The sequence below is a fragment of the Galeopterus variegatus genome, unplaced genomic scaffold (assembly GCF_000696425.1).
Source record: "Galeopterus variegatus unplaced genomic scaffold, G_variegatus-3.0.2 Scaffold24, whole genome shotgun sequence".
Classification (NCBI taxonomy): domain Eukaryota; kingdom Metazoa; phylum Chordata; class Mammalia; order Dermoptera; family Cynocephalidae; genus Galeopterus; species Galeopterus variegatus.
This window is the reverse complement of record NW_007726135.1, coordinates 81,660-109,000: the sequence shown is the minus strand read 5'-3', so window position 1 is coordinate 109,000 and position 27,341 is coordinate 81,660. Positions and strand designations below refer to the sequence as shown.

Sequence of the window (27,341 nt, the reverse complement as noted above, 5' to 3'; positions counted from 1 at the left end):
AATGTACATTGTATAACGGGTGACTTGAGGAGACAAACTGTCACTTCATTTTTGCAACTTCAGTACCTAGAATGGTATCTACCTCAAAGGCATATTACCATGTTAATGTGAATTTGAATCTGAAATTAGCCCCAAATCCAAAAATTTCAAAGTAAAGCCTCTGTGACAAAACTAATCCCTCTTCTCACCAGAAAATGTGACAATATTATCGGTAATAACAACACTTTTCATTTCTTGAGAACTTCATATGTGCCTGGCCCTGTCTTGGAAATTTACATATATTATCCTTAATCCTCAAAATAACTTTATATTTCTTTAAATACTGTATCTTATCATATCTGATAAGATCAGATCCACTGATTACAGGAAACACCATAATTATATATGACCAAAAAAAGGGAAGAAATGCTGAAAACTAAATTATGATACAGGATTTAAGAGGTAAGAAAGGATTCTTAAGTTTTAGGGTTTTTTTGGTTTGTTTTCATTCTTAGAATTTTTATTTTATTCTTACCAAAAAAGCTCTTTTAAACTCATTCTGACATTAAAGTAACAACAACATGAACAAAATAGTTTACAAAGTCCTCAGGAGCGAAGGCACAGACATCTACATAAAAAATGACACAATTAACACCAATTACAAAATGCCATTTAATTTAAGATACTTTAAAATGTGAGGGGGAAAAAAAGGCACTTTAGAATCTTTGAAATATGAAATTTTCTTGAGAGGTTAAATAATCTGCTCTGTGGGTTACACGGCTAATAATCGAGATCTTGGGATCTGAACCCAAAGTGGACTCTAAAGCCTTTTTAAATCATGTTATGCTATCTCCTGCTCTACTTGAAATTTCCTTCCTTTATCTAATTATCAATCAGGGCACTAAACCGTTATTAAAAATCAAAAGCAAGCAAACAGAAAAATAAGAACAATTACTTGATATACGTATATAAAGTTATTTTTATTTATAGGAGAAAAAAGGTATATAAACTTAACAGGGCATCTCTTCTGAAGTAGCTTCTAATCTGGCAGAGATAGCACACACACAAGACCATTCATAGGATCAATATGTGAGTGTTACAATAGAGAGAAAGTGCAGGGAACATAGAGAAAGTGAGTTTATAAATGCTCGAGACACCTACTGACTGCATAAGGCTTCCTGAAGAGGGGACATTTAAGGTAGACCCTGAAGGTTAGATAGGATTTCAACTAGAGGACAGGATGTAAGGATAAGGTATTCTGGGGAGAAGGAATAACACCAGGAAAGGTAGGGGTGAGGGGAAGTGTCATCCATATTAAAAATGGTGAGCAACTTTAAAATCTGGCTGAAGTAGTTTTGATAAGTAGCACAGAATGAATGAGAGCCACAGCTGGGAGGTACTGCGCTAATCCACAGAGCAGTGGCAGGAGGAAAATGACAACGATTACCTTGGAACAGGTATGAAGGGACAAATGACATCAAAGAAACAGAAGCTACAGAAGCCAAAGATCAAACTTCCAAGCCCTAAGACAAGTCAGGAAGGAGGCCAGATTCCAGAATTAGGAGATGAAGTGCAATCTCAGATACTCTGGGCTGGAAGGGCTTCCACAGAGCCAGAAGGACTGTTGACTGTTTCAAGTCGTTTCCATTAAAGCAATGAAGGAGACGGCAAAGGAGAGAGGAGAAAAGAAGGAAATGGACATCTCCCATGAAGGAAGAAGCAGCAGCAAAGGGGGAACAGGAAGGAAGAGTGTTAGAAGGAGCTGGTGAGTCAGAGCGTGGCGATGTCACAGAGCCATGCCTTAGAGCTCGCATGGGGCATATTTTCAGAGACTTTATCAAATGAACCAGAAGAAGTCTGACGGAGGAGACAGTCAGGTTGGGTAGGGCAAATCAACCAACACAGTTGGAAAAGAGATAGAGCTAAGTTTATTTTGTAGGATATATGAAACATAATTTTAAAAAGACAAAACTTAAAAAAATACTCACCAAACATCCATACGTCACTAGCTGAGGTAAAACGTCGAAAATTGATTGACTCTGGAGCCATCCATTTAATAGGCAATTTTCCTTTGGAAGCTAGAAGATCAATTTTAGAAAATAACTTTTCCCTGTTATCTGCTTAAGAATCTAAAAGTTAGAGCCAGCCGAGATTTTCAGTACCAAAATAAAAAGCTTTCTCTGTTTGACCCCTTGAAACTTCTGTTTCTTTGGAAGAACTACTTTATCATCTCCTTGAAGTTCTGAGGTCGTCTGGAGGTGATAAGTGGTGAGACAGGAGTAGGGAAATAAAGTACTGATGTCCTACCTTCCATAGAGAAGCAGGGAGCAGGGAGGTAGAGTAAATGTAAGGTTTCATAACAGATCCTTATCTATTGGATGGAATCCTTGCTCTACAATTTCCTGCTAATAATATATAGTCCATTCTCACTGGTGGTAGTTATGCTCTATAAAATCATTGCAAACACGGAACCCCTGCTCCTAGGGGAAATATGTACACATAAATACATACTCACATAGATTATAATTTTAAATCCTAAAACAACTCATTCTGGTAGGTTCTATTTTCTTTAGAAAGAGGCTCAATTATGTTAAGTTACTTGCCTGAAGCTGCCCCATTAACAAGTGCCAGAGTTGGGATCCAAACTCCCTCCAGCTGCCCCCAAGCCGGAACTGCTGCCTCTGCCCTGTGCTGCCCCCCTCCCCACTCCATCCTCCCACTGAAACAGGAGGGAAAGTGTTGATTTGATGGACCTTGGTTGGGGACATGCATATGGGGGAGTCCAAATTTTCACTGCTCTGTGCATGTTCTTAAATTACTGCAGAAGCACTTTGAGTAGTGATTTTAGCACTAGGTGAATGCACAAATATGGAGCCCACAGTAATTAGGAAGAGCAGGAAGGAGCAATGGAAAGAAAAAGGCCACTTCTTTAGGAAAGCCTCAAATCAGCCCTTGGTAGAGGCCTAAAAACTTTCCTTTGTGCCACAAAGGCAAACAATTCACAACCTTACTAAAACATTGCTCCAGCTATCAAGTCCCAAAATGAACAATCCAGAGTACCCTACCTCAATGAATTCTCATTCTCAAAGGCAGAAACAGAAGTATTCTTAAACATGGTATAAGGTGTAACAGAGATACTGAATACCTGCCCAGTGCCCCAGAAGCAGAGAGGAAACGGCAACTGAGTGGACAGTCAGGGAAGACTTCAGGGAGAGGACATGAGAGTGGAAGGAGCTGGCTAGGAGGACAGGGCACAGAACGACCAACTGGGCTTAGAGGGGCCTGAGCAGGGCACAGGGTTGTACCAGCCTGCCAGGGGTCTGGACTTTCTCCTGTAAGCAATGAGCCACCTTTGAAGACTACTACAATTCTTAGACAGAGGAGCATTTTGAAGAATCCCTAACCCTTGGGGGTTACATTTCCATATCCTAATGGGATTTATACTTATTAACCTTTCTGAGATAAGATTTATGTTAATTTATCAAGTGCCCATTTTGAATGTTTAAGTGATATGGAATTTTGGTCATCATACTAATTGGAATTTAGTTCTTTATTAGAATTCTAGGACTTGGACTAGTTAAGATTGGAGCTGGATATGAAATGTATTTCAAAATTGTGAAAAGCTCATTTGGTCTTTTTTAAATAAAATGACTAAGTAACCAAAACAAATAGACAACCGAACAATTTTCTTTTCATATATCAAAGGATAACTGTTAAACTAGTGACAGGCTACAGTATACAGAAAGCATATGGAAAAAGAACAATTGTGAGATAAAATATAAAATAAAAGAGACTAGATTTGAATGTAAAAATCTAGGCTCATTTTGCTGTAATCTAAAAATCAAACACTGAGAAACTGGCCATTGTAAAACAGTGGTAACTATTAGTATATATACTAATAGCATAATTTAGATTTAATAATCTAAACCATAGCTGAAGTTCCAGAAATATGAAAACATTATTAATAAAAATATTTGTTCAATAATAGTTTGAAGAACCAATTCCATGTGATTCCAAGACCGGCAAAATTAAATTCTCATGAGCTAGATTTCAGTTCAAAAACTAATGGATCAATGTTGTTGGACTTAGCAGACTAGACATTTTTAAGTCAGATTCCTTTTATTGAGGCAATCAATGCACCCACCCCATCAGCTGTGAGGTGACTATGTCTACTGGGTGAAGGGCATATGGTGCAAGATTTAATAAAAAACAAACAAAAATGGGAATGGTTGCTTTCAACATTTTCCAGGTTTTGAAAGGTTTGCAAAGATTATCTGGGGTGAGGTTCTAAGCTGCTTTAGTGGAACATATAGAAAATGCTGTTCTCCCACACCAAAAGGCAATACAATCAGGCCATGCACCATGCCCCTGTGTCTCCTCCTCCAACAGCTAGGTTAGCTTAGTTGGTGAGAGCAACGCTTATAACACCAAGGTCAAGGGTTTGGGTCCGTGTAACAGCCAGCCGCCAAAAAAACAAACAAACAAACAAAAAAAAAACATACCTTTTAAAGAAATACAAATACATTAAAGATTCTGAGCTTATTTTTTAGTGATTACTCTGATTTCTTACCTTTGTAGTAAGTACTATCTTCCATATATCGGGATAATCCAAAGTCTCCTAATTTTACACAATCATTTGAGGATACCAGAACATTCCGAGCAGCAATATCCCTGATAAGGAAGAATTTGGGACAATAAATTTTAACATAAGAAAAACCCAACCCACAAACTCATCTATTATATAAAGGCACACTGATAGGTACTTTGAAAGGCAGCTTATATACAATGCAAATAGATTATTATGTTTTATATAAATATATATAAATACATATATATAGTTTTACTTGATATATATTCCTTTTGGCAGATATTTACTCATTGATATCATGATGATTATTTTGAACGATGGCAAAGTATACTGTCAAATAATAAAAATCTTTACCATCTTCATAAAATCATATTACCAACTGCATTAACTGACAGACAGTGATATACAACTGGGGTCCGTAACCTAGCCATTATCAGAGAGATCTCCTTAAATAAAAGTTATCTTCTCAACACTTGTAAGTGATCTTGCTGATACAGTCTGTTTTAATACTCAATAACAAAATAGAAATTCTAACATAACACTTGGGAAACAAATTGTAAGGGGTTTCACTTGCATTCAAAACCACAGAAACTTGGACTATAAACAGAAGTTCCCCAGACTGCCAACAGATGTCACCTGTAAAACTGTGGAATCCTGGAAAGTTCCAGGACAATATCTGCTTTAGGGACTACTTGCACATGTTCACTGCTCTAGTGCCAGCCTCTCAATCGTATTCATGGAAGGAATAAATGACTTGAAAATATCATAACATGTTTCAAACTCCATGTGTGGAAAATTCTTTAACTATGTGTATTAACACAACTCAGCACTTCACTCTGATAGAACACAATGCAGCATAACTTTCTAATACCCATGTTCGATGGACTGCAATGGTATGGAAGGGTCTGTAGGGCACAGTAACTTTTCCTTCCCTGTTTCTACCCGTGCTCAGCACTTCCCCTGCTCAGAAGGTGACTTAGCAGCTTTATGACTGTACCTTACCTGTGTACAAATCTTTTGCTCTCTAGATATGCAAGAGCTGTACTAAGCTGATAGGCATACAGGATCAAAGATGCTAGATCCAAACTGTATTTCCTTACTTGCAAAAATGACCTCAGCTTTTGGAACAATGGTCAAGAGAAAAAAGAAAAATAATTAGTGACAGAGAATAGAAATCAATAGCAAAAAAATTACATTCAGCAACAATGCTGACCATTTCCAAACCCATTTTTAATAATATGAGAATGGCTTCAATTTTCTAATAAAAAAGCATAACAAATAAAACATTTTAACTCAGATAACATACATAGTTAATCATTCTTTACTTGAAATCCTATTGTAAAATTAGAATATTTTTGACTATAGACAAATTTCTAGAAAAATACAGAAAAAGATATGCTTCAAGGGAATGAATTTAAGCACAGTATGAAGTATTGCTAAATAATATTAGTCAAAGAACAAAAAGATCTAGTTAGTATTCAAACAAGTCTAACACACAACCAGTCGGTTCACCTCCACTTCAAGCCTCATGAGTCTCTGGGAAGGTATGAAGATAATGTAATGAGGAGGAAGGAGAGGCAAGAGGAGCATGTGACCCCCCCCCGCCCCACAAAGTTTTGGATGCAGAAGGGTAAAACAGCAGTCACACATGGGTATTTATCCCACTGGGTTTACTAGTTTCTACTACCACTGACACCATTAATTTAGCTAAATGCTAACATGGCAAAGAAAGGCAGATGAATTTAATACCTTAATTCTACAAAATCAATAACCAAAAGAAACATTTAGTAACAGTTTTTCAAGCCAGAAGATAAAAGCAGAAGCAGAAAAATACTGTTAGCAAAAAATATACATAAACACTCCATATGATTTCAAAATGTAGGGCAGAGGAAGAAGGTGTAGTGTTTAGCAGATGCAAACACAGAATGCGGCCCCACTTGCCCTGCCTGGAGAGTTTGATTCAGCAGGCCTGGGGTGGGGTGCAAGAATGCATTTCTAACAGGTTTCCAGGTGATGGTGATACCCTGATTAAACAGTTTCTGTATTCTGGAGAAATTCACAGAGAGCTGTTCGCACTCTGTTACTCACATTTTAAAAAAGAAACTGTGACTGATATTAGTTGGTCTAAAAGACGCTGCAAGGGGAATTCTCAAAAAGATTAAGGAACTGTTTAGATTTACCTAAATTCAGCATTAATTTACCCAAACTCCATTAACATTGCTTCTTTCATCCTCAACTCAATTGGGCTAGTTCTTTAGGCAACAGCACCAGAGAGAAAAAAAGAACCACTTGGCTGCCTATTGCTACCATCCTGATAAAACATTTGGTTGGTGAAGGTACTGCTGCCAGTGTTGTCAGGGGATTACTTGGGAATTTAATGATGAAGATATTTATATCCATATTCCCTAAACCAAAACTACAACAACATACATCCTAAGTCAGAACTCTCATGAAAATCCAAGATATAAACTGAATATACTTCCCTTTCTCAGCACAAGTTGTCAAACACTGAGTGTAGACTAAATGATTATGAAGCATGAGACTACCGTGTAGTCACTGTGACCAGACAGAAAGCAAGCTTTGGGGACTGTGGTACCTCTCCGAGTGTGCACAGCTCCATGATTATCCAGACGGGATTCTCTGTGATGACTCCGATCAGCTTCACAATATGAGGATGGTCAAACTGACGCATGGTTACTGGGAAAAAGTTGTCCATGGTTATTTTTTGGAAAACACGTTCAATTTTTCTTAAGACTAGTTCAATTAAGACACAAGGTTGATGATGTGGGAACTTTGAACTCAACTCCACAGGTCAGTTCCCCAAACAAGTGGGCATAAATTGGCACAAAAAGGCACATCTTACTGTTGAGCCAGTAAACTTATTAGCAATTTTCCAGGGGAGAATTTATTGTGAATAAAGGCTTAAGAAAACCCCGTATTTTTTTCTAAAGACAAATTTGACCTTGGACTAACATTCTAGGTTTTCCTCTGGAAATCTGATAAAGTAGGAATGTGTAATTCCTTAACTAGGCGACACTCTTTATGGTAAACATCATTCCTGATCGGTAAATTGCTGGGGGAGGAAGGTGGGACAGGACTATAAATACCCGGTGGGAAGCCATTGTTAGGAGTTTCCTTCAGTGTGCAGACTAGGATAACTGGGCACATTCCCTGCACAGCCCTGGAAGCCATGCCCACAGGGCTATCACAAAGGATTTCTGTCTTGGACATAGTGGTTCCTGCACCTACTCTGTGGCCTTGTCCCCTTGCATGTAACTGGTTGCTCTCAAGACTCTAAAGAAGACTAGTTCCTGGACAGCTGTAAGGACTTTCATATCAGAAAAATGCTCGACACTGCCATGTTGGCATGCTGTTTCGGTCCTGTACTGCTCTCAGGGAGAGTCCAATGTGGCCTATGGCAGTTATATGAGTTTGGCTGTCTGGACTGAGCCCAAGGTGACCAAGAGGGCACTGCACATATACAAACATTCCTATTTGTGAGTACATATATTTAAGTGCATATGCATTAATAATTTCTAATATCAGGGCTAAGATCACTTGCACAGCATACTAGGATTAGTAAGACATAGTACAATCTTCACAGAACTACAGGACCTCAAAACTGAAAGTAAACTGAAAGGTGACCCAGTTTAGAGGCTCCAAAAATATCTGGATTTCATAGACTATTAAAATGGAAAAAACAATTTCTATGACACCAAGTAAGGACATTAGAATAGTAGCAACAATAATTTTCTTTTAATATTACCAACATGTAATGTTGCTAACATGTTATAAAATAACTGGTATCTAAATACCGTCAGGAAAAATTGTGAAAGACTTTGAAATGGCAAAAAAAATATTAGTGGGTGTTCTGTCTAGCTCTCTTATTTATTTTACAACTCCCAAGTTGTAGGAAACTGATAATAATGTACATAATTCTTGTCCATAAAAATGCAACTCTGTGTGTGAGGAAATAAAATTAAATTTTTGCACATATTTTAAAATTCATTTCACAACTCCTTATATTCCATATACATGTGTGGTTCTTGGAATTCTCCCTTGAACCAGCTGTAACATCTTACGGGTTTCCTCATTAATTAATGATTTTATTACTTTTCTATTCCATTTTTTTCTGCCTGTTAGGAAAAAATGTTTAAAATCACATGCAAATAAGAGCCCTCTGAAAATCTGAAGACTGTGTTCAGATTCCTTTGGTATGTCTTCTCTATGCTAAATGACCTCGACTATTTCTCAGAAGATATGTCTTCCAGCTTCTTCACGGCTGCAGTCACCTTCCACTGGATGAGGCCTGCATTATTTATACCCATTTCAAGTGTGAAGCCCACCATGCAATGTAACTCAGAGCTGGGTAAAGCTGGGGTAGACGGGGTCTCTCACAGCTCTTACTCTGGACACCATATATCCTATCAACACACCCAAAGAACACATTAGTTTCTTGCAAAGTCACCACCTTCACTTGAGACAACTCTAACTTCTAACGCTGTGTTTTCCCATTTTTTTCCTCATATTCCAAGAATAGGACATGGTAGTCTTTTTTTTTTTTTTTAAACCCATATAATGTAAACACCCAGTACAAAATCCAAAATGTATCATTAAATTTCAACTTGTCAGATTCAGCTCATCACTTAAGTATACTGTGATAGTTCTGGGTAAACCTTCACGCACCCAGTGTACTTAACTTACTCTTATTTTCAATTTACTACTAGTGATTGTTTAGTATCACGTTTGGTTTTATGCTATCCTCACATGTAATTATCAAGCCTTTTATATTTCCTCTGAAGTAAGTACTAAAAATACTAAACAGCACAGAGCTAAGAGGAGAGGAGAGTCCTGTGGTCACTAGTTCTCAAACTGAACTAAAAATCAATAGTGTGAGCAGTTTAACCTGGTGTGTATGCACATAGGTGAGTAAGCTAAGTCCCAGTGGCTGCCACTTGCTTTTATAAATAAAGTTTTAATGCAACACAGTCTTGCTCATTCCTTTATGTATTATCTGTGGATGTCTTCACATTACAATGACAGAACTGAATAGTTGGGACAGATACTAAATGGCCTGCAGAGCCTAGAATATTCACTACATGGCCCTTTACAGAAAAAGTTTAACAATTGCGAATCTAGGCCATACTTCTCTTATATATAGCCTTTTAAAGCCCCATAGAAGTTTAGATATACTACATCTATTACATTTCCCTAAAATAATAGCTGAGTAACCCTTTCAAAGAAGAAAACAAGGTTAGTGTGACCTGACCATTATAATACTATATAAGTGATTTTTGTAATGATGATTCCATAGTCCTACAAAAATCACAATACAGTACTGATCAGAATAATATTAGAAAAAGATAAATGATTTTTAAAATTTGCATTTCTGAAAATATATAATACACAAGAATACCACCAAAGGTAAGGATTACAGGTGTTAGGTAATGATGACTGATGTAGTGTGTGTTTTCTTGGCCTAGGCACTCTATGGAAATAAACAAGTTGAGACAGAAGTCATCAGTCAGCCAGTTTTTTTTTTTTGTATTAAAGTCAGAGATTCAGGAATAGGATTATGGATGTACAGTTGTCCCTCAGTATCTGCGTGGGATTGGTTCCAGGACCCATGGATACCAAGATCTGCGGATGCTCAAGTCCCTTAAATAAAAGTATTAAAGTCAGAGATTCAGGAATAGGATTATGGATGTACAGTTGTCCCTCAGTATCTGCGGGGGATTGGTTCCAGGACCCATGGATACCAAGATCTGCGGATGCTCAAGTCCCTTAAATAAAATGGTATATTTGCATATAGCTTACACACACCCTCCCATATACTCTAAATCATCTCTAGATTACTTATAATACTTAACATCATAATGTAAATGCTATGTAAATAGCTGTTACACTGCATTGTTTTTTATTTGTATTATTTTTAACTGTTGTACTGTTATATTACTTATTTTTTCTAATTATTTTCTAACGGCAGTTGGTTGAATCCACAGACGCAGAACCTGCGGATACAGAGGGCTGACTGTACTTAGGTTCAATTGAGAAGTCACAGTGTGATTTACTCTATGACTTAAAAATTTATTGGACTATTAGGAGGTAAATATTTTCTAAATGGAAAGTAGAAGGCATTCATTCAATGTGCTGCAATGAAGGACACCAAGATTCAGTCTTACAACAATCTACTGAGTGCCTTTCATGTGTTAAGTACTGTGGCGGGCACTGGGAAAGGAACAATGCACAAAACAAGCATGGTCCTGTTCCCAGGGAGCTCAAAGCCTAGAGGGGGAGATAAACAATAATCATTTGTAAACAATGTATACTTAATTACAAATCCCCAGGAAGGAAAAGAACAAGGTCCTGTGAGAGGAGAAACACAAAGGAGAAACCTACTTTACATGTGGTGGTCAGAAAAGGGCTCTCTGTGGAGGTGATGTTTAAGTCTGAGCTAACGGGGCTGAGGAATGAGACGGGACAAGCCATAGGGGAGAGGAGGACCACCACAGCTTGAGGGCAGGTAGGAAAGAGTGTGATGTGTTCAAGCGGGACAAGATCCTTGCTCTCCAAGAGTTTCCTTAGGGAGAAACCTATGTATGCATAACTCACCCAAGGCAGCTTCATCATGGAATGCACAAACAAAGAGCCAGAGGGATGCAGGTGAAGAAAATCACTTCTAGTTAGTCACCTGGGAAGCCATCGGAAAAGTTTTCTTCTGAGGTTTCTTTTGGGGTGAGTCTTTCTGATTTTGTAGCAGAACTTACTCCTTCACTAGTCTATGAGCTCCATGAGGGCAGGGGCTGTGTTTGTTTTGTTCACCTCTAGATTCCTAGGCACCAGCAGTATCTGGGCTAGGATCATTTATACATCTGCCCCATTTCCAGTGCAAAGATGTTTAATGGTACAGGTTACCAAAGCATTAAGGGAAAGTAAGTCAATCTACCTTTACACATAAAACACCATGGTTTACCTGGAAAAATCTGTAGATATGTGCCTGTACAAATTTACACATTAATTTGAATGCAAAATAGTAAATGTAGGTGTCTCATAAAAATCAAAGCATCATTTTTCTTACTTCTTCAGAGACAGTTTGAATTTCACAGATATAAAGTCAGATGGAGTTCCACAGAAATTTCTAGAAACTTACAGGCTTCTTGAAGAAATTTCTCTCTCACGCTGTCCGAAGTACAGTTTTTACATGTTTTAATTGCAACCGCCAAAGCTGGATTCTCCTGTGTTAGGGAAATTATAGAATCACACACACATGCAAAAAGGTTCTCCATATTAATCAATGGGTACATTCAAGAAAAGCTGTTTTGCAACTACATGGATTCTGGACCAGACAGAATCAGAACTGTAAAATCTCAAGAATGAGAGGAATACTTAAGATAAAAATATTCTGTATAAAATCCCCAGAGAAAAATGGACATGCATGTGAAATGTTGCAGGCAATTCATTTATCTACAAACATTCTTTAGGTATCTGCTATATGGTAGGTGGTTTTCTAGGTGCTTGATATACACCAGTGACCAGAGGCAGTGGTCCCTGTTCTTGCCAAGTTTACATCCCAGTGATGAACAGATGACAAACACAAGAAGTTAAATACATAGTATGTTAGAAGGTAAAGGTGTTATGGAAAAGCGGGGTAGTAGATCAGGATATGGGAGATGGTGGCTGCTATATGTGGTAGACCTCACTGAGTAGATGAGAGTGAAGAACTAATGGAGGAAGAGGAACTGGCCAACCAGCCGAGTCGGGGATGCTACGGCTGGCTGAGGGACATGAGCAGACTAGTGTGGCTGAAGCAAAGGGTATGTGGAAGGAGGGTGGAGATGATGGGGTCAGACAGGAATTGAAGGGCCAGACCACAGGGCCTTCTGGGCCAATAATAAAGATGCAATTTTACTCTAAGTGCAATGGGGAGCCAGGACAGGGTGTGAGCAGAGGAGTATCACAGCTTGATCTAAAGTTAAGAAGGAATACTGGCTGTGGTGCTGAGAAATGGTGGCAGAGAGGCGAGGTTAGGCACAAGGAGCTCTTCAGGCAGCTACTGCAGGAACCCAGGGGACAGATGATGGCAGCTCGGACAAGGGTGGTAGCAGTGGAGGGACGAGAAGGGTTGAGATGCTGGCATACTTCGAAGGTAGGACAAATGTGGCTCCTAATGGATTGGATGTGAGAGAGAATCAAGTTCAGGTTTTGGGCCAGAGAAACTGGCAAGATGGGAGGGGATGATCAGAAGCTCAGCTCTGGATGTGATGAGGTTGAGACGTCAGTGAGACAGCCCAGAGACACAGGTGGCATGGGCAGTAGGATATGTGACTGGAGCTCAGAGAGAAGTCTGAGCTAGACATAGAAATTTGGAAGTATAGTCGGCTCTCTGTATCTGCAGCTTCCCCATCTGCAAATTTAACCAATCTTGAATCAAAAATATTTAAAATAAATAAATGAATAAATAAATCAACGGCCGAACTATAAAAGATAACACAATTAAAAGCAATGTAGTATAACAACTATTTACGTAGCACTTACACTGTATTAAGTATTATAAGTAATCTAGAGATGATTTAAAGTACACAGGAGGATGTGCACAGGTTATAATGCAAATACTACGCCATTTTATATAAGGGACTTGAGCATTGGTGATTTTGGTATTTCCTCATGGATACCGAAGGATGACTGTAGTCCAGTCTACAGGACTGGATGAAATCACCAAGTGAGACAGAGAGGTCTGTGGACCGTGCTTTGAAACTCTACAATATCAAGAGGTCAGGAAAAAGAGGAGGAAGTGGCAAAGCAAACTAAGAAAAGGTGACCAGCAGGGAAGCAGAGAAACCAAGAAAACATTCTGTCCTGGAAGCCAAAAGGTTTATCTTTTATTTGACGAGTTCAAAAGATAGAGCTTAATAAATACAAGAAATAAGAGGCCATTTCGAGCAAATCAATAAAATATCATGGATTATTCTGGATAGCAGCTGTATGAGGGTACTTCAAAAGCTTCTGGAAAAACAGAATTGAAAGACAACATGAATCTTTCCATGAACTTTTTGAAGTACCTTCAGATGTGCCTATCATATACTGGGCTTTATGTTATCTTTGCCAGAATCACCTTATTTACTGTATATTATTGTAAGGAGTCTCACATTCTGTTATGGAGGTAGACAAGGAGAAAAGGAAGAGCAAAGGGGAAAGAAAAGGGGAGAAGATGGGGAATTTACAAAGGCTTAAGATATACTAAATTATGTCTCTGCTCCATTGTTGTTATTCCTTGACTCCTTTCTAAGAGTCTTTTCCTCCCCCCTTGTGAAACACGGATGAAATCAACCAGGTAGAGACCGCAGCTCTAGGAGGGAAGAAGACAGGAAACCATGGCGTGTGTACATCGTTTCAATCTTTCTCTTACTCCTTCTGCTCCCTGGGAGTGGCTAGGTGGTGTCAGATAGGTATGGAGAGTGCTGAGCCATCTGGTCCCTGATGGGGCTATATGATCTCTGTTTTCAGCTTTCTCAATAGGTTTTGAACATTTCTGTGCTTTATGTAGATTATCTCATTGGGCTTACATCTTATTCTTGAGAATGAGCTACAAGACTGGGCCTAGGATATGCATTTTATAGAAGAGTCAATAGAGGCTGAAAGGCTAAGTGGCTTGTCCAAGGTCATCCTTTTAGGAGGAGGCAAGCTCCTTCTGTTACAGAGGCTGCTTTCAGAGTGAAAGCAATTCATAGTTATGGCTAGTAGCAGGTAGTGGCAGCAGCACGGTAACACTGTATCGATCTAAGCAGAAGCCACTGTCCCCAGCTGGGATGGAAATGCCACTTGTCACAAGGTTTAGCTCTAAAATGGTGCCCCCGGTTAGTTTCTTTGGTGCTGGCAAAGCTTGACTATGCCAAGCTTTCTCTGAAGAGCTCTTGCTACATAACTGTGGGTAGTTGTTCCCATAAATATCAGTCACGGGCAGAAGAGACTGGCATTAGAAGAGACTTGGGAAGACAAGATATTACTTCTTATCTTTTCAATGTTGGAACACCTGGGGTTGAGTCATGGACTCAACTCTATTATAAGTTATTTCATCTAGTGCCGAAGGACTCAAGAACCACTTATATTTCTAAATTTACATCTTTAGTCCTGACTTTTCCTTTCAGCCCAGACACATATATCAAACCCACCTATTTCTTCTCTCCACATTTTTTTTTTTGGTGGCTGGCCAGTATGGGGATCCAAACGCTTGACCTTGGTGTTACAAATACTATGCTCTAACCAAGTGAGGTAACGGGACAGCCCCTTGTCTTGACTTTTATTTTAAACTGTATATGCCCAAAACAGAACTCCTGATATCTCATTATGAGGGTGAATTTTATGTGTCCACTTGACTGTGCCATGAGGTGCCTGGATATTTGGTCTATCATTATTCTGGATTCTTCTGGATGAGTTTAACATTTAAATCAGCAGACTGAGTAAAGCAGATTGCCCTGCCCAATGTAGGTGGGCTCATCCAAGACCTTCCCACGAGTAAAAGGAAACCCCTTCTGCCTGATGCCCTTCAAACTGACACATTGGTTTTTCGTGCCTTTAGATTTGATCTGTACCATCAGCTCTCTTGCCAGCTGCAGATCTTGGGACTTGTCAGCCTCCATAATCACATGAGCCAATTTCTTATAATTGACATCTATATCTGTATCTACATGTGTCCTGTTGGTTCTGTCTCTCTGGAGAACCCTGACTGATATACCCACTATCACATCTGTTTCTCCCATAGTCTTCTCCATCTCACTTAAACAGTAAATGAACAGTTGCTCAAGGGGAACAATCTATTTTTTTTTTTTTTTTTGTCTTTTGTCTTTTTCTGTGTCCGGCAACGGATCGCAACCCTCAGTGTTGCCCCCGTACCGGACCGGGGACCGGCAACGGGATTGCAACCCTCGGTGTCGCTCCCGCGCCTCGCTCAGCCAGTGAGCGGGAACCGGTCTGTATGTGGGATCCGAACCCTCGGGTGGGAGCGCCGCCGCGCTTCCCAAGCGGCGCACTATCCAGTGCGCCACCGGGCCGGCCCGAAAGGAGAGACTTTTAAAATTTAACTTTTTAATTTTGCCATAATTATAGACTCATGTGCAGTTGTAAAAATAATAGAGAGATCTTCACCCAGTATCCCCCAATGGTAACATCTTCTAAAATTCTACTGCACTATCACAACCAGGATATTGAAATTGATACAGTCTACCAAATTCATTCAGATTTTCCAGTTTTACTTGGATTCGGTTCTGTGTGCGTGTATGTGTGTGTTTATTTCTGTGCAATTTTATAATATGTAGGTTCTTGTATCCATCACCATGGTCAAGATGCAGAATAGTTCTATCACCACAAGGATTTCTCATGTTTGAAACCACAGCCAAGAACAATCTATTTTTGATTCTTCTTTTTATTTTTTATTTTTTTCCTGTTTTGTCTTTTTTACTGACCGGTAACGGGATCGCAACCCACAGTGTCGCGCCCGTACTGGGGACCGGCAACGGGATTGCAACCCTCAGTGTTGTGCCCGCACCACGCTCAGCCAGTGAGTGGGAACCGGTCTCCACATGGGATCCGAACCCTCGGCGGGAGCGCCACCGCACTCCCAAGCGGCACACTCTCCAGTGCGCCACCGGGCCGGCCCTATTTTTGATTCTTCTATTTTGCACATTCAGCAATCCAGGATCAAGTTCTATTGCCCCTACCTACAGCACACATCCAGAATCTGACCAGAATCTGTAACCCCAGCACCTTCTCCTACTCACTGACCCCACCACCAGCACCCCAGGTAGAGCAGCCACTGCCACCTTGCTCCAACCCTAATGGCATCATCTACTTTGCACCTCTGCCACCCAATCTCCTTATGGCAGTTAGACATTTTAAAAATGTTAATCAGATCATCTCATTACTTAAAATCCTCCAAGGGTTCCCTTCCCAAGATACTTAGAATAAAAGCCCAACTCTTTACCACGGTCCACAGGCCCATTCTCCCACCTGAATCTCTCTTTCCCAGCCTCATTCGCTGCTCTCCAACACTACTTTCCCATTGTCTTCCTTCTTGTTCTGCCTGCCTGCCTCTCCCCCATATATCTGATTGAGAACCTTGTTCAGACAGACCTTCCCTGACCCTCCTGCCCAAATAGTACCCATTCGCCTGCCCTTTGCTCTATCCAATTAGCTATCTTTCTTCATAATGCTTATCACAATCTATAAGTGTATTATCCATTTATTTACATACTTATATTCATTATGTACATTTACTGTTGTTTCTCACATGATCACACCATTATTTTATATATTATAATTATACATTTTAATATAGAGATAATACATATTGTCATTTACATTATAGTACTGTTTTCCATCACTAAAATGAGAGTTTGAAGAGAGTAGGTACCTTGTCTGTCTTGTTTGTCAAAAAATCCCCATTCACATAGTGCCTGATTTATAGTATGTGCTCAATAAAGATTTATAGAAGCAATAAATGCTATTAATATCTATTATTTAAATGTAGAAGCTCATTAATGTTAGCTGTGGCATATTTTAAGAATATCTTATCTTGTATTTATTTATTCTAGGTTTTATACTTATACATTATTTGATTCCAGGAAACAAAAAATATTTTCAAACAAGAGAAATATAAATGGTAAAATGATTGTAATACAGATTCAGGAGACTGCAGTCCCTTTTTTTTTTTTTTTGTCCTTTTTGAGACCGGCCGCACCGCGCTCAGCCAGTGAGCGCTGCGAGCGCATGGTCATCCCTATATAGGATCCGAACCCGCGGCGGGAGCGCTGCTGCGCTCCCAGCGCCGCACTCTCCCGAGTGCGCCACGGGCTCGGCCCTGCAGTCCCTTTCTTAACCTGTAGAGGAGGCACTTGCCAGATGCCTCAGGGCAGGATTTCAGGCGGCAAGAGTGACCTGGTCCTGGAGGACAGAGTAGCTGGCTCACACACAACGTGAACAAGAGCACAGAATGCTTATCTATTAAATGCCTGAGTTTAAAGCTTTCCTAGAATCATTACCTATATACTGCTAAAATGTAATCACTTTGATATGAATGAGTTAGTCTGTCTTCCTTAACTAGACTGTAAACTTCTTTAGGATCAGGAGTATGAATTCTGTCTCTCTAAATATTGGGGTGGCCACTTATAATAGGTATACAAAAAAAAAAAAAAAACCAACCCCCCCCCCCCCAAAACTATTATGGTTGGTATACTGTATAAATGACATGAAATGTCCATTTTACAGAGTGAGTAACAGCACAAACTTCCATAAGACCATAAAACCATTATCAGTCTTGTCAATTAATAGTCAAATACTCACTAAACATGGTGCTTTAACAAGACGGTCCAAAGGAATACAAACAAAATACTCCTCTCTAAAGACTCAGAATTTCAAATGGATGCTAAGCATAGGATTCCATAGGTAGCACATATGTGAAGGGCCACATACAAGCAGACCATGGGGCTTAGCCACAGATGGACCAAACTGCTGGAGAATGAGTCAGTTCAAAGCAAGCAAGACCAGAACATGTGCTAAGGGTTTTTTCCTAAAAACTGCAAAGTTACTAACGTGGTAACTGCTCAAGATATGATTTTTAAAACCTTCTATAAAATACAGGGAATATTTAGGGAGAGAGAAAAGTTTTTCAATGTTCAATGAAAATATCACTCTGTGGCCAATATGCCTAGATAAGAGATGCATGAGTAGGGTCTGAATTAATAAGAGCTAGTAGACATTTAAAGGACTTCAACAAATAAATCTAGAGAACAACTGTTTTAGGATGAATTAAGAGAAAAGTTGATTTAATAATAGATTTTTTTAAGGCTGGGATAATAATAGAGAATGTACAAGTGAAATGCTCAAAGAATTAAAAATAAGTCTGATAATCTTTCCTAACAAAGAAAAAAATGTGTGCTAATAAGACTTTAGATTAACTTCATGTTTACTGACTCTTTGAATGAAGTTCGAAGTTCATAGAAGGCTGCAAGACCCCCACATGTCCCTGGGGGGCCTTTCCTGGCCTTGCTTCCTTTCGCTTTCCTCCTCTCTCACTCCTTTGCAGCCACAGTGGCCCCCTGATGGTGTCCTGTCCTACAACAGGGCCCTTGCAGCGGCTGCTCCTTCTGCCTGGCACATGCTTCCCGCTGCGAATGCTCACAGTCTGCTCCCTGCCTTGCTTCAGGGCTCTGCTCACATGGCACCTTGTCAGAAGGTCTTTCCGACCATCCCACGTGAAAGAGCATCCTGAGTTCCCCTTGCCCATGTTTGTTTCTCTTGGAACACTTACTCTCCCCTCTTGATATTTACTGTATTTGTTTCTGCTTTTCCCCTTGTGTCTCTGATAGAATTTAAGCTCTGTGAGAGCAGCAACTTCACCTGTTTTCTTCACTGTTAAGTCCCCACCACCTAGAAAAGAATAGCTGTCACACAGTGGACAACTGATAAATAATTGCTGAAATAATTAACAGAATCTCAAATAAAGTAACCAATGGTAAGTCCTTGCCCATGAAATTTATGCTGAGTTACATTTTGACCAATTAATAAAAATACTTGACAAAATATTATTTGATTTTATGGAATACTGAAGAGTATAATCTGGAAAAGAATTTATAATACTAGGAGCCTAAAGAAATTAATAAATTGCTTTGTAATATAAAATTAGACTCCCACATTAAAAATAAAGTAAACAAACACTGACATACAGTATGTATCAGAAAGATATTCAAGAAAATGTGAGCCCTGGTATTTTTCTGGGGCTGGGGTTCATTCAACAATTATTTAGTAAACACTAGACTATGAGTATTTTTTTAAGAAATTCTCTTGTATCTTCACAGCTAAAATGGATAAAATCCACCAACCCTACCAAAAGCTGTGTGACCCTGGTAAGTAAATTATACTCTCGGAACTACAGAATGCTAATCTATCAAGAATTTTAGAAATAAAAGGAAGCTGAGAGATCTGGTTTAATTCCAATAATTCAGAATTAAGAAGCCTCATCTCACTCCAATTTACGTCTTTTCACTAAATCTAGATCCACTGCTCTTTCTATTGCACTTTGCCTCAAAGAACAGAGTTAAGACAAGTAGAAGAGAAAAAGAAATATTTTTTAAAAAACTGAGAAAGGTGTAAACAGCTAAAAATATATAATGAATTATATAATTTGATAAAGTCTTTCAAAACTACTTAAAAAACTGAACTTCTAATTTGCTTAACTACATGGTGGACAATCACTTGTCCCTGATAAAAAACTTTTATAACTTTTTAAATATAAAGGTAATGTTCAGTTTATCACTAGTGCACGTGCAAAGAATATAAAAAATGGATAGATATGGAGTTACTGGGAAATAACACCATTTGCAGTTTCCAAAGAAGGGGTATCAAAAAAGGGCCAGTTACCTATGCCACTGTAACTTTTTATGAGCCATTTGTGTATACCTGTTATTGTTATTTTAGTTTAAAAAAATTTCTTTAGCAGGTACATAGTATTCTAAAATATCACCTTAAAAATCACTGGTCTATTTTTCAAAAGACATAATAACAGGTGTTAGTGAAGATGTGGAGATACCAGCACTCATACATCGCTAAGAATGTAAATGGTACAGCTGCCTTGGAAATCAGTTTGGCAGTTCCTCAAACAGTTAAATATAGTTAACATATGACAACTCCTAGGTATAAACAAAAGAGAATTTAAAACATGTGTCCTCATAAAAACTTGTAAATGAATGCTCATAGCAGCATTTTAATAGCCAAAAGGTAGAAATAACCCAAATGTCCATTGATTAATGAATGGATGAACAAAAGGTGGTATATCTATACAAAGGAATATTATTTGACAATAAAAAGGAATGAAGTATTGCTAAATGCTGCAACAGGGATGAACCCTGATTGACTAAGTGAAATAAGCCAATCAAAAAAGACCACATATTGTATGATCCCATTTATATAAAATGTCCAGAATAGACAAACTGATAGAGATAGAAAGCAGACGAATGGTTGCCAGAGGCTGGGGGAGGGTGGAATGGGAAGTAACTACTAATGGGTATGAGGTTTCTTTCTGAGTTAAAGAAAAGGTTCTAAAATTGACTGTGGTGATGGCTGCACAGCTTTGTGAATATACTAAAAAGCACTGAATCATACACTTAAAAAGAGTGAATTTTATAGTAGGTAAATGATATCTTGCTTAGGCTATTTTTAAAAAAATAATTTTAAAAAGTCACTGATCGCTGTTAGAAGGTAAATTGAGGCAAATTAATGTTCTTTTCTTGAATATGCAGGTATGTGGGACTACTGGCTAGCTGTCGCTGACTCTGGCCATTTGGTATGTCAATTCCTTTCAACAGAAGAGTCACCTATAAAATCTGTTACTGATGACACAAGCAGGAAGATTAAAATGAATAAAATAAAGACCCAACCCTGTAGAAGCTAATTCTGCCATTTTTTTGGTTTCTGAGTATACCAAGTAAGTTGACATGTATAATGAGCTTCATAAAAGACAACTGTGAATACCTAGAAGAACTAAGGACTCACAAAGACAAACAAGGCAATTTAAACTTAAACAGTCAAAACTAGTCAAGATTTTTGGTAGTCTTAAAGGACTTACTGGACTCATATAAACGCCCTGATGTACATCTCCAAATTGGCCTTCTCCAATACATCGTCCAAGTTCTATTCTCTCTCTTTGAATCTCATAATCCCTGGCTGCAAAACATGATGCATATATTAATAAATACTTAAATATAATAATCCAAATGTAGAAATAATGCTCGACACATTTCATTATTATCCATGAGTAAAAATTTCATCTGTGACACATCAATCTATGAAAATGCTTTAAACAGAGTGGAATTCTCTTAAACAATATTTGAAAGGAATGCATGTATCAGTTGTGGTACCAGATGAACTACTAAAATAATGACTTCTATTAAGGGTTGATTTTTTCATATTGTTCCTAGGAGTTTTTGAATGTTAGATTTATTTTATATTTACTTGATAATTTTTAAAATAATTTCTCCAAGTATTAAATTATATGCTTAATTAGTAAGAGCTATTAGTTAAGGTATTAATATAAGAAGACTATAAAAACACAGCTACTTAAAGCAATTATTTTACAAATAACTAAAGTCTGTAAATATGGACGCAACATAAAAATTGTACCATGAGTAAACTTTATGCTTTAAAAGTTTAAGAGTTTTCCACTTCATTATAATCCTATCTTTGTGTTATTCGTGGAGCTAAAAGAGTTCAAAGAGGTACTTTCTAAAAACTAAATGACTTTAAAATTAAATGACTTGGAATCAAGGTTGAACATATCAGTTTAATAAATTATGAGCGCTTTATACTTTTGAGAGCATGTGCCTCAAATTAATATATTAAGTTGTGATTTATACAAAATCAATTATTTAGTAGGCTGTTGAAGCACATAGACAGAAAATACCTACTAGGAACATAGTAGATTGACTTCTAATTCAATTAACTACTTGGTATTTTGGTTTATTTCAACTAAGAAACTCATTACTATATATATATATATTCCATTCGTGTAATCGCCAATGGAATAAACCAATAGCCAAATATTTTAAAACTTTCTCCCTGGTTTATCAAATTAAAAATCATACAGAACATTCAATCCAAATTTTAGATAGTTATTTTCCTCTTTAAAATCACTTTAGCTAGTAGGTCCATTGATTTAATGGTATGAGTAAATCAATAACAAATAGTTTAAAAATAAAAGTTAACTGAAAACTGAAACATCCCATATCACTCCACAGGTTGCAATTGCAAGCAAACACAGGTATCTTAAAGGAATCCTGTTACCTTCATCTATTCCATAGCTTTCTGTATTGCAATTAAGAGAGAAAAAAATTGAAGACCTTGCTTAGAAATAACTAATAGCAATTAGGTTAACAACAGCAAACTTGGAGAGTACATTTCAATAATATTTACTTTTTAAAATATTTTAAGCACAAATATGAGTTAAAAAAGAGAACTAAATACAAGCAAAAACTAAATATACTCAAGGTAACTCAATGTTATTTAAACAATGTTTTTAAATTCCTATCACAAATTTCTATATTATAACTAACTCTTGTGGGGTCTGGATAAAAGTTAACCATGTTGTACATCTACTACTCAACTATGAATAATAAATATACAAATAAAAATTTGGATTCTCTGTAGAAATGTACAAATGACTAAATGGCTAGTCAAAAAATTACACTTAAAACATTTTTAAAAATTGCTACCAGAATTCAAAACATACAACTTAAGTTTCAGCTCCTGCCTCTTTTTTGAATCTCTCTCTGATAAAGGAGCTCTTGAAAGGGGACATGAAGTCTACCTGACTGGGCTGTTTCTCTTTATTTTGGTAATACCTCCTCAATGTGTATAAAAATCCAAATGAAAGCATCTTTTAAAATATTTACACAACAGAGTAAAGCACTTAAAACATTTACTTTATGAATATGTATAGATCTACTGAAATCAGGACATTCAGATTTTGAATTATTAAGGCTTCTGGAGCCTTCTTAAGAGGTAGGTTTAAGTTTTTTTGTGTGCAAAAGAAATTTCAAGGGCTTATCCAATTCACAATCTGGGCTTCCAGATTTTTCTCAATTAACAAGCTGCACATCACAGACAGGAGCAGAATCTTGACATTTCCAGGCTGCATGAAGTCATTTAAGAGGTCTGTCTCTCTTCCCACATCTTTCACCCCTATGGGGTAGACTGAAGGCCAGAAGCTATTTGTATTGGTTAGTCAATGGCAATAAAGAACAAACAGGGCTGGCCGGTTAGCACAGCCGGTTAGCACAGCCAGTTAGAGTAAGGTGTTGTAACACCAGGTCAAGGGTTTGGATTCTCGTATCAGCCAGCTGCCAAAAAACCCCCAAAACCTAAAAATGAAAACAAAACAAAAAGAACAAACGATCTCAGGGGGGATGCAATTCTTTGAATGTGTGTGTGCATACACACATACATATTTAACCTTTAAATAATACTGATTTTCTACATAGAGAAAATACTCTAATCAATAAAGGTATATTACAGAGCCAGAAAAAAAGATTATAAAAATCCAGTAAGTAAACTAAATTATTGCAGATATTTGAGCTTTTGGCTTCTGACCAACCTTATAGTGGACACATGTAGAATTCTAAAGGTTGAAAAAAATATTTCTGTTAAGTACTCAATGGGGTATTAAAAATGGTTCTAAAAGAATAATAAATATCTAAAACTTTTAAATGTGAGGAGATATCTGGCAAATCTGAGCATGAACAAATCAGAAGTCTACTTACTTGAGGGCATGGTGTAAGTATCTTCTTCATCTATAATCTCAGCATAATCATCTGTTTCTGTAGGAAAAACACAACATATGTTGGAAGAGGTTAAATATTTGACCTCCGGCCTTTAATATAATTTGATAAGGCAAAATGATCTGCCTAAATCCCCTACTATGCCAAAATATTCTTAAAACACTATTACTCAGTTTTGGCTCACACATGAGTCATTTATGGAAATAAAAGTGACATCACTGTCCAATATGTTATAATACACAGACTTGTTTATCAGAGAGCAAAGCTAACACAGAAAGCCCTTGTAAAGAATAGAAAGACATGAAACAACTAACTACGTATATGATTCAAATTAACCAATCTGTACTGACTGCAAAACTCTCCCTTAACTACACCAAATACACGTTTAATACAGTGTTGTCTATCAAGATTTCTCCAAACAAGACTGGTATCCTCAAAACACCATACCTGATTTTATTAATAATTAAGACTTGACAGTTTACATAAAGCAAGTTTACATAAAGTGAACTTTCTCTTTTAGAAACAAATGGGCAGCCCAACTTTTGGGGAGAGTAAATGAGATAATTTATTTCATATGTTCAGGGTTGAAAAATGCAATGCAGGAATTTATCTTTCATAACTTTTTCACTCAGGTATTTGAAGAGTATACATTAATGTCAAAAGAGTAAAAGATATACCAAAAAAAATAAAATGAGAACAACAACATATTAAAATGTGTTATTTTTTGAGAAGATGTCAAGGAATTCCAGTATTTTCACTTATTGCTTTCAGTAAAGCAGCGACTTAAAAATATACAATATAAATGGGAAATTAAAAAAAAAAAAAACCCACCTAAAGAAAACAGTCACTATTTTGGATAACAATTATACTGAAAAATCATCTGAGTATTGTCTGTGTTTCTCTTTCTGAAAAAAGGAAAACCTTTAGTGGCTCCATGCATGAGGATTTTAGTGGCTGGGCCATTCTTGTAAGTCAGTAAAGAAGTAGCAATATTTTCTGATAAATCATTTGAAGAGAATTCTATTTTGAAAATTTGACCTGGTATCCACATTTAACCCCAGAGAAACTAAAAGCTACACGTTCTTTCTTCTGTCCTGCCATCGTTACTTCACTCAGACATTAAATGCATAGAAATCTAAGAAAACAGAGAATATATATATATATATATATTTTGTTTACAGTCATTAGGATACAAATCACTCCACATACTGCTATGGTAATGATTGAGATCAAACCTGTAACTGGAAGAATTCACTTCTTAATGTGTAATCATCATTAAAAGTGTTTAAAGTAAAAAAATTTGGCTGGCAGAATGTAATGCCAATAAATTAATTTTCCTTAAGACATTTATCATATGTAAATTATTCCTAAATCCTGTATGACAGGTGGATAATCCATGTTATTCTTACATGCTTATGAATAATACTATTTACAGTATTAAAGAAAAAATTTTAATTTACCCCATGTTCTTTTAATTAAATTTTTTTTTTTTGTCTTTTTGTCTTTTTTCGTGACCGGCAACGGATCGCAACCCTCAGTGTTGCGCCCGCACCGGACCGGGACCGGCAACGGGATCGCAACTCTCGGTGTTGTGCCCGCCCCTCGCTCAGCCAGTGAGCGGCCGGTCTGTACGTGGGATCTGAACCCTCGGCGGGAGCGTCGCCGCACTCCCAAGCGGCGCACTGTAGCAGTGCGCCACCGGGCCGGCCCCTAATTAAAAATTTTAATTTACCTTATGTTCTTTTACTTATATTTTTCTCTCTTATCCTGTTCTCAGTAAATACCAAGAATAGTATATTGGCATGTTTTAGGCCTATATTTTTGTGTAAGATGGCCTATCAAAGGCCTTGTGAAAGAAAATTTGGGGACAGAAGGGAGCTGCTAGGGCACTGGAAACAAAAACGACTAAGTGGGGGAAATCTCTACTAGCTAAGACAGCAGAAGCAACACAAGTCACATAGATGGCCATCTGCTAATCATTTACTCTTTTTATTCCATAAGTTAACAGGCTTAATTTTATGACACTCCCTTCAGAAAACTAGTTCTAATAAGGCTGCATTTCTACAAGAAACAGTCCCAGTCCCCTCACTGCCTTCTTTCTATAAAGAACGTGCCTTTAAAGGTAAAATGCTTTAGATGTTCTTGATGTTGCAGGCTTCTGGGAGTGAATGTTGATCACGCTTCCTGTCTCTGCTTCCATGACCCCTGCTGCCCTGTTACCCAAATTGCTCTAGAATCTTCAAAAACCTGCACTTGGCTCTTAGTTTTATACCACAGCTTCATATGGCTGCAAGGTATCACTGCAAGCCTGTTCAGAAGCCCAAGTCCCTCAGGGAACAGGAGTCTATTGCCTGAACCACGAAGGGCATAAAACTGATAATGACAGCAATGGAAGTGACCTCTGAGGGCTTACCACACACCAAACCTCATGTTGGCTCAGAGCAAATGCTGACTTCAGCCAAAGTGTCACCTATTCGGAGACCTTTCCTCAGACTAATATGCCCCACCACCATTGCTCTTAACCATGTTCCCTGATTTATTTTCCTCTCAGCCTATAACTACCTGATATGATTTTGTTTCCTTATTAACTGTCTGTTTACTTCTCCAGAATGGACCATCCACTGGAACAGAACCCTCATGTATCTTGTTCTTCGCTATGTCCTCAGCATCCAAAATGCCTGACACAGAGAAGGTGCTCAAGAAATACATGCTAAACAACAGGAATGAATACACTGCGACAATATAGTGAGGGGACCATATATTCCCAGGGAACTGAGCAAAGGAGTTAAGTCACCTGTGTGAGGTGGCACAGACAATCAACTGCTGCAACACATAGGACAAGGAAGACAAGTACACATTTGGGGCAACCTACTTGACCTTTGGGAAGTCACTTCACCTGGCTATGCTTTCGTTGTGTTCACATGTGTGAAATGAAAGCATCATCCACCTTGTGTGGTTGTTATGAGGATTATGGGACATCCACAGGAAGCTGAGACGTGGCCCTGTGCATGAGTCAGTCAAGAAATGGCAGTTGCTCTCGTGGTCTTGCTTCTTCTGAGGGCTCTCTGGAAGGGAACTAGGCAGCTGATGGACTAGGATCCCTTTGTACTGGTACTTTCAGTCTGTCTTCCTGGTTTGACTGTAATGCCTTCAAGAACCATTGCATTTTATAACCCCCCCAGGAGAGATATCACCCCAGAGATAAATCCAAAGGAGTAAAAATAAAATGGCTAGCACACAACAATGATTTGGGAAAAACCATGTTGCATAAATTTCAATTAATTCACATAATCACAAGAAAGAGCCTGTAATTTTTCTTTTAAGGCTATGTGAATTCTATATAAAACCTTTGAGGATATAGTCAAAACAACGTGAGAATTACTTATAACGATATTTGGGGTGCAGATATATGTACTATGATGTAACGTGAGTAGAGAATTTTTACTGCAAGG

General features: G+C 38.0%; 1 protein-coding gene across 4 annotated transcripts in view; it reads right to left on the bottom strand.

Moving 5' to 3' along the window:
• PTK2 (protein tyrosine kinase 2) overlaps nucleotides 1-27,341 on the bottom strand; it is a 136,182-nt gene that overhangs the window by 66,505 nt on the left and 42,336 nt on the right. For 2 of the 4 annotated variants that reach the window (XM_008568410.1, XM_008568429.1), the window contains 8 exons: nucleotides 23,872-23,928; nucleotides 22,397-22,417; nucleotides 21,183-21,280; nucleotides 11,718-11,802; nucleotides 7,164-7,264; nucleotides 5,570-5,685; nucleotides 4,550-4,650; nucleotides 1,968-2,057 (listed from right to left, as the gene is read on the bottom strand). In XM_008568410.1, coding sequence (XP_008566632.1) covers nucleotides 1,968-2,057; nucleotides 4,550-4,650; nucleotides 5,570-5,685; nucleotides 7,164-7,264; nucleotides 11,718-11,802; nucleotides 21,183-21,280; nucleotides 22,397-22,417; nucleotides 23,872-23,928 — 669 coding nt within the window. The remainder of the gene's footprint in view (nucleotides 1-1,967; nucleotides 2,058-4,549; nucleotides 4,651-5,569; nucleotides 5,686-7,163; nucleotides 7,265-11,717; nucleotides 11,803-21,182; nucleotides 21,281-22,396; nucleotides 22,418-23,871; nucleotides 23,929-27,341) is intronic. The other 2 variants (XM_008568421.1, XM_008568436.1) reach the window with 1 other exon arrangement.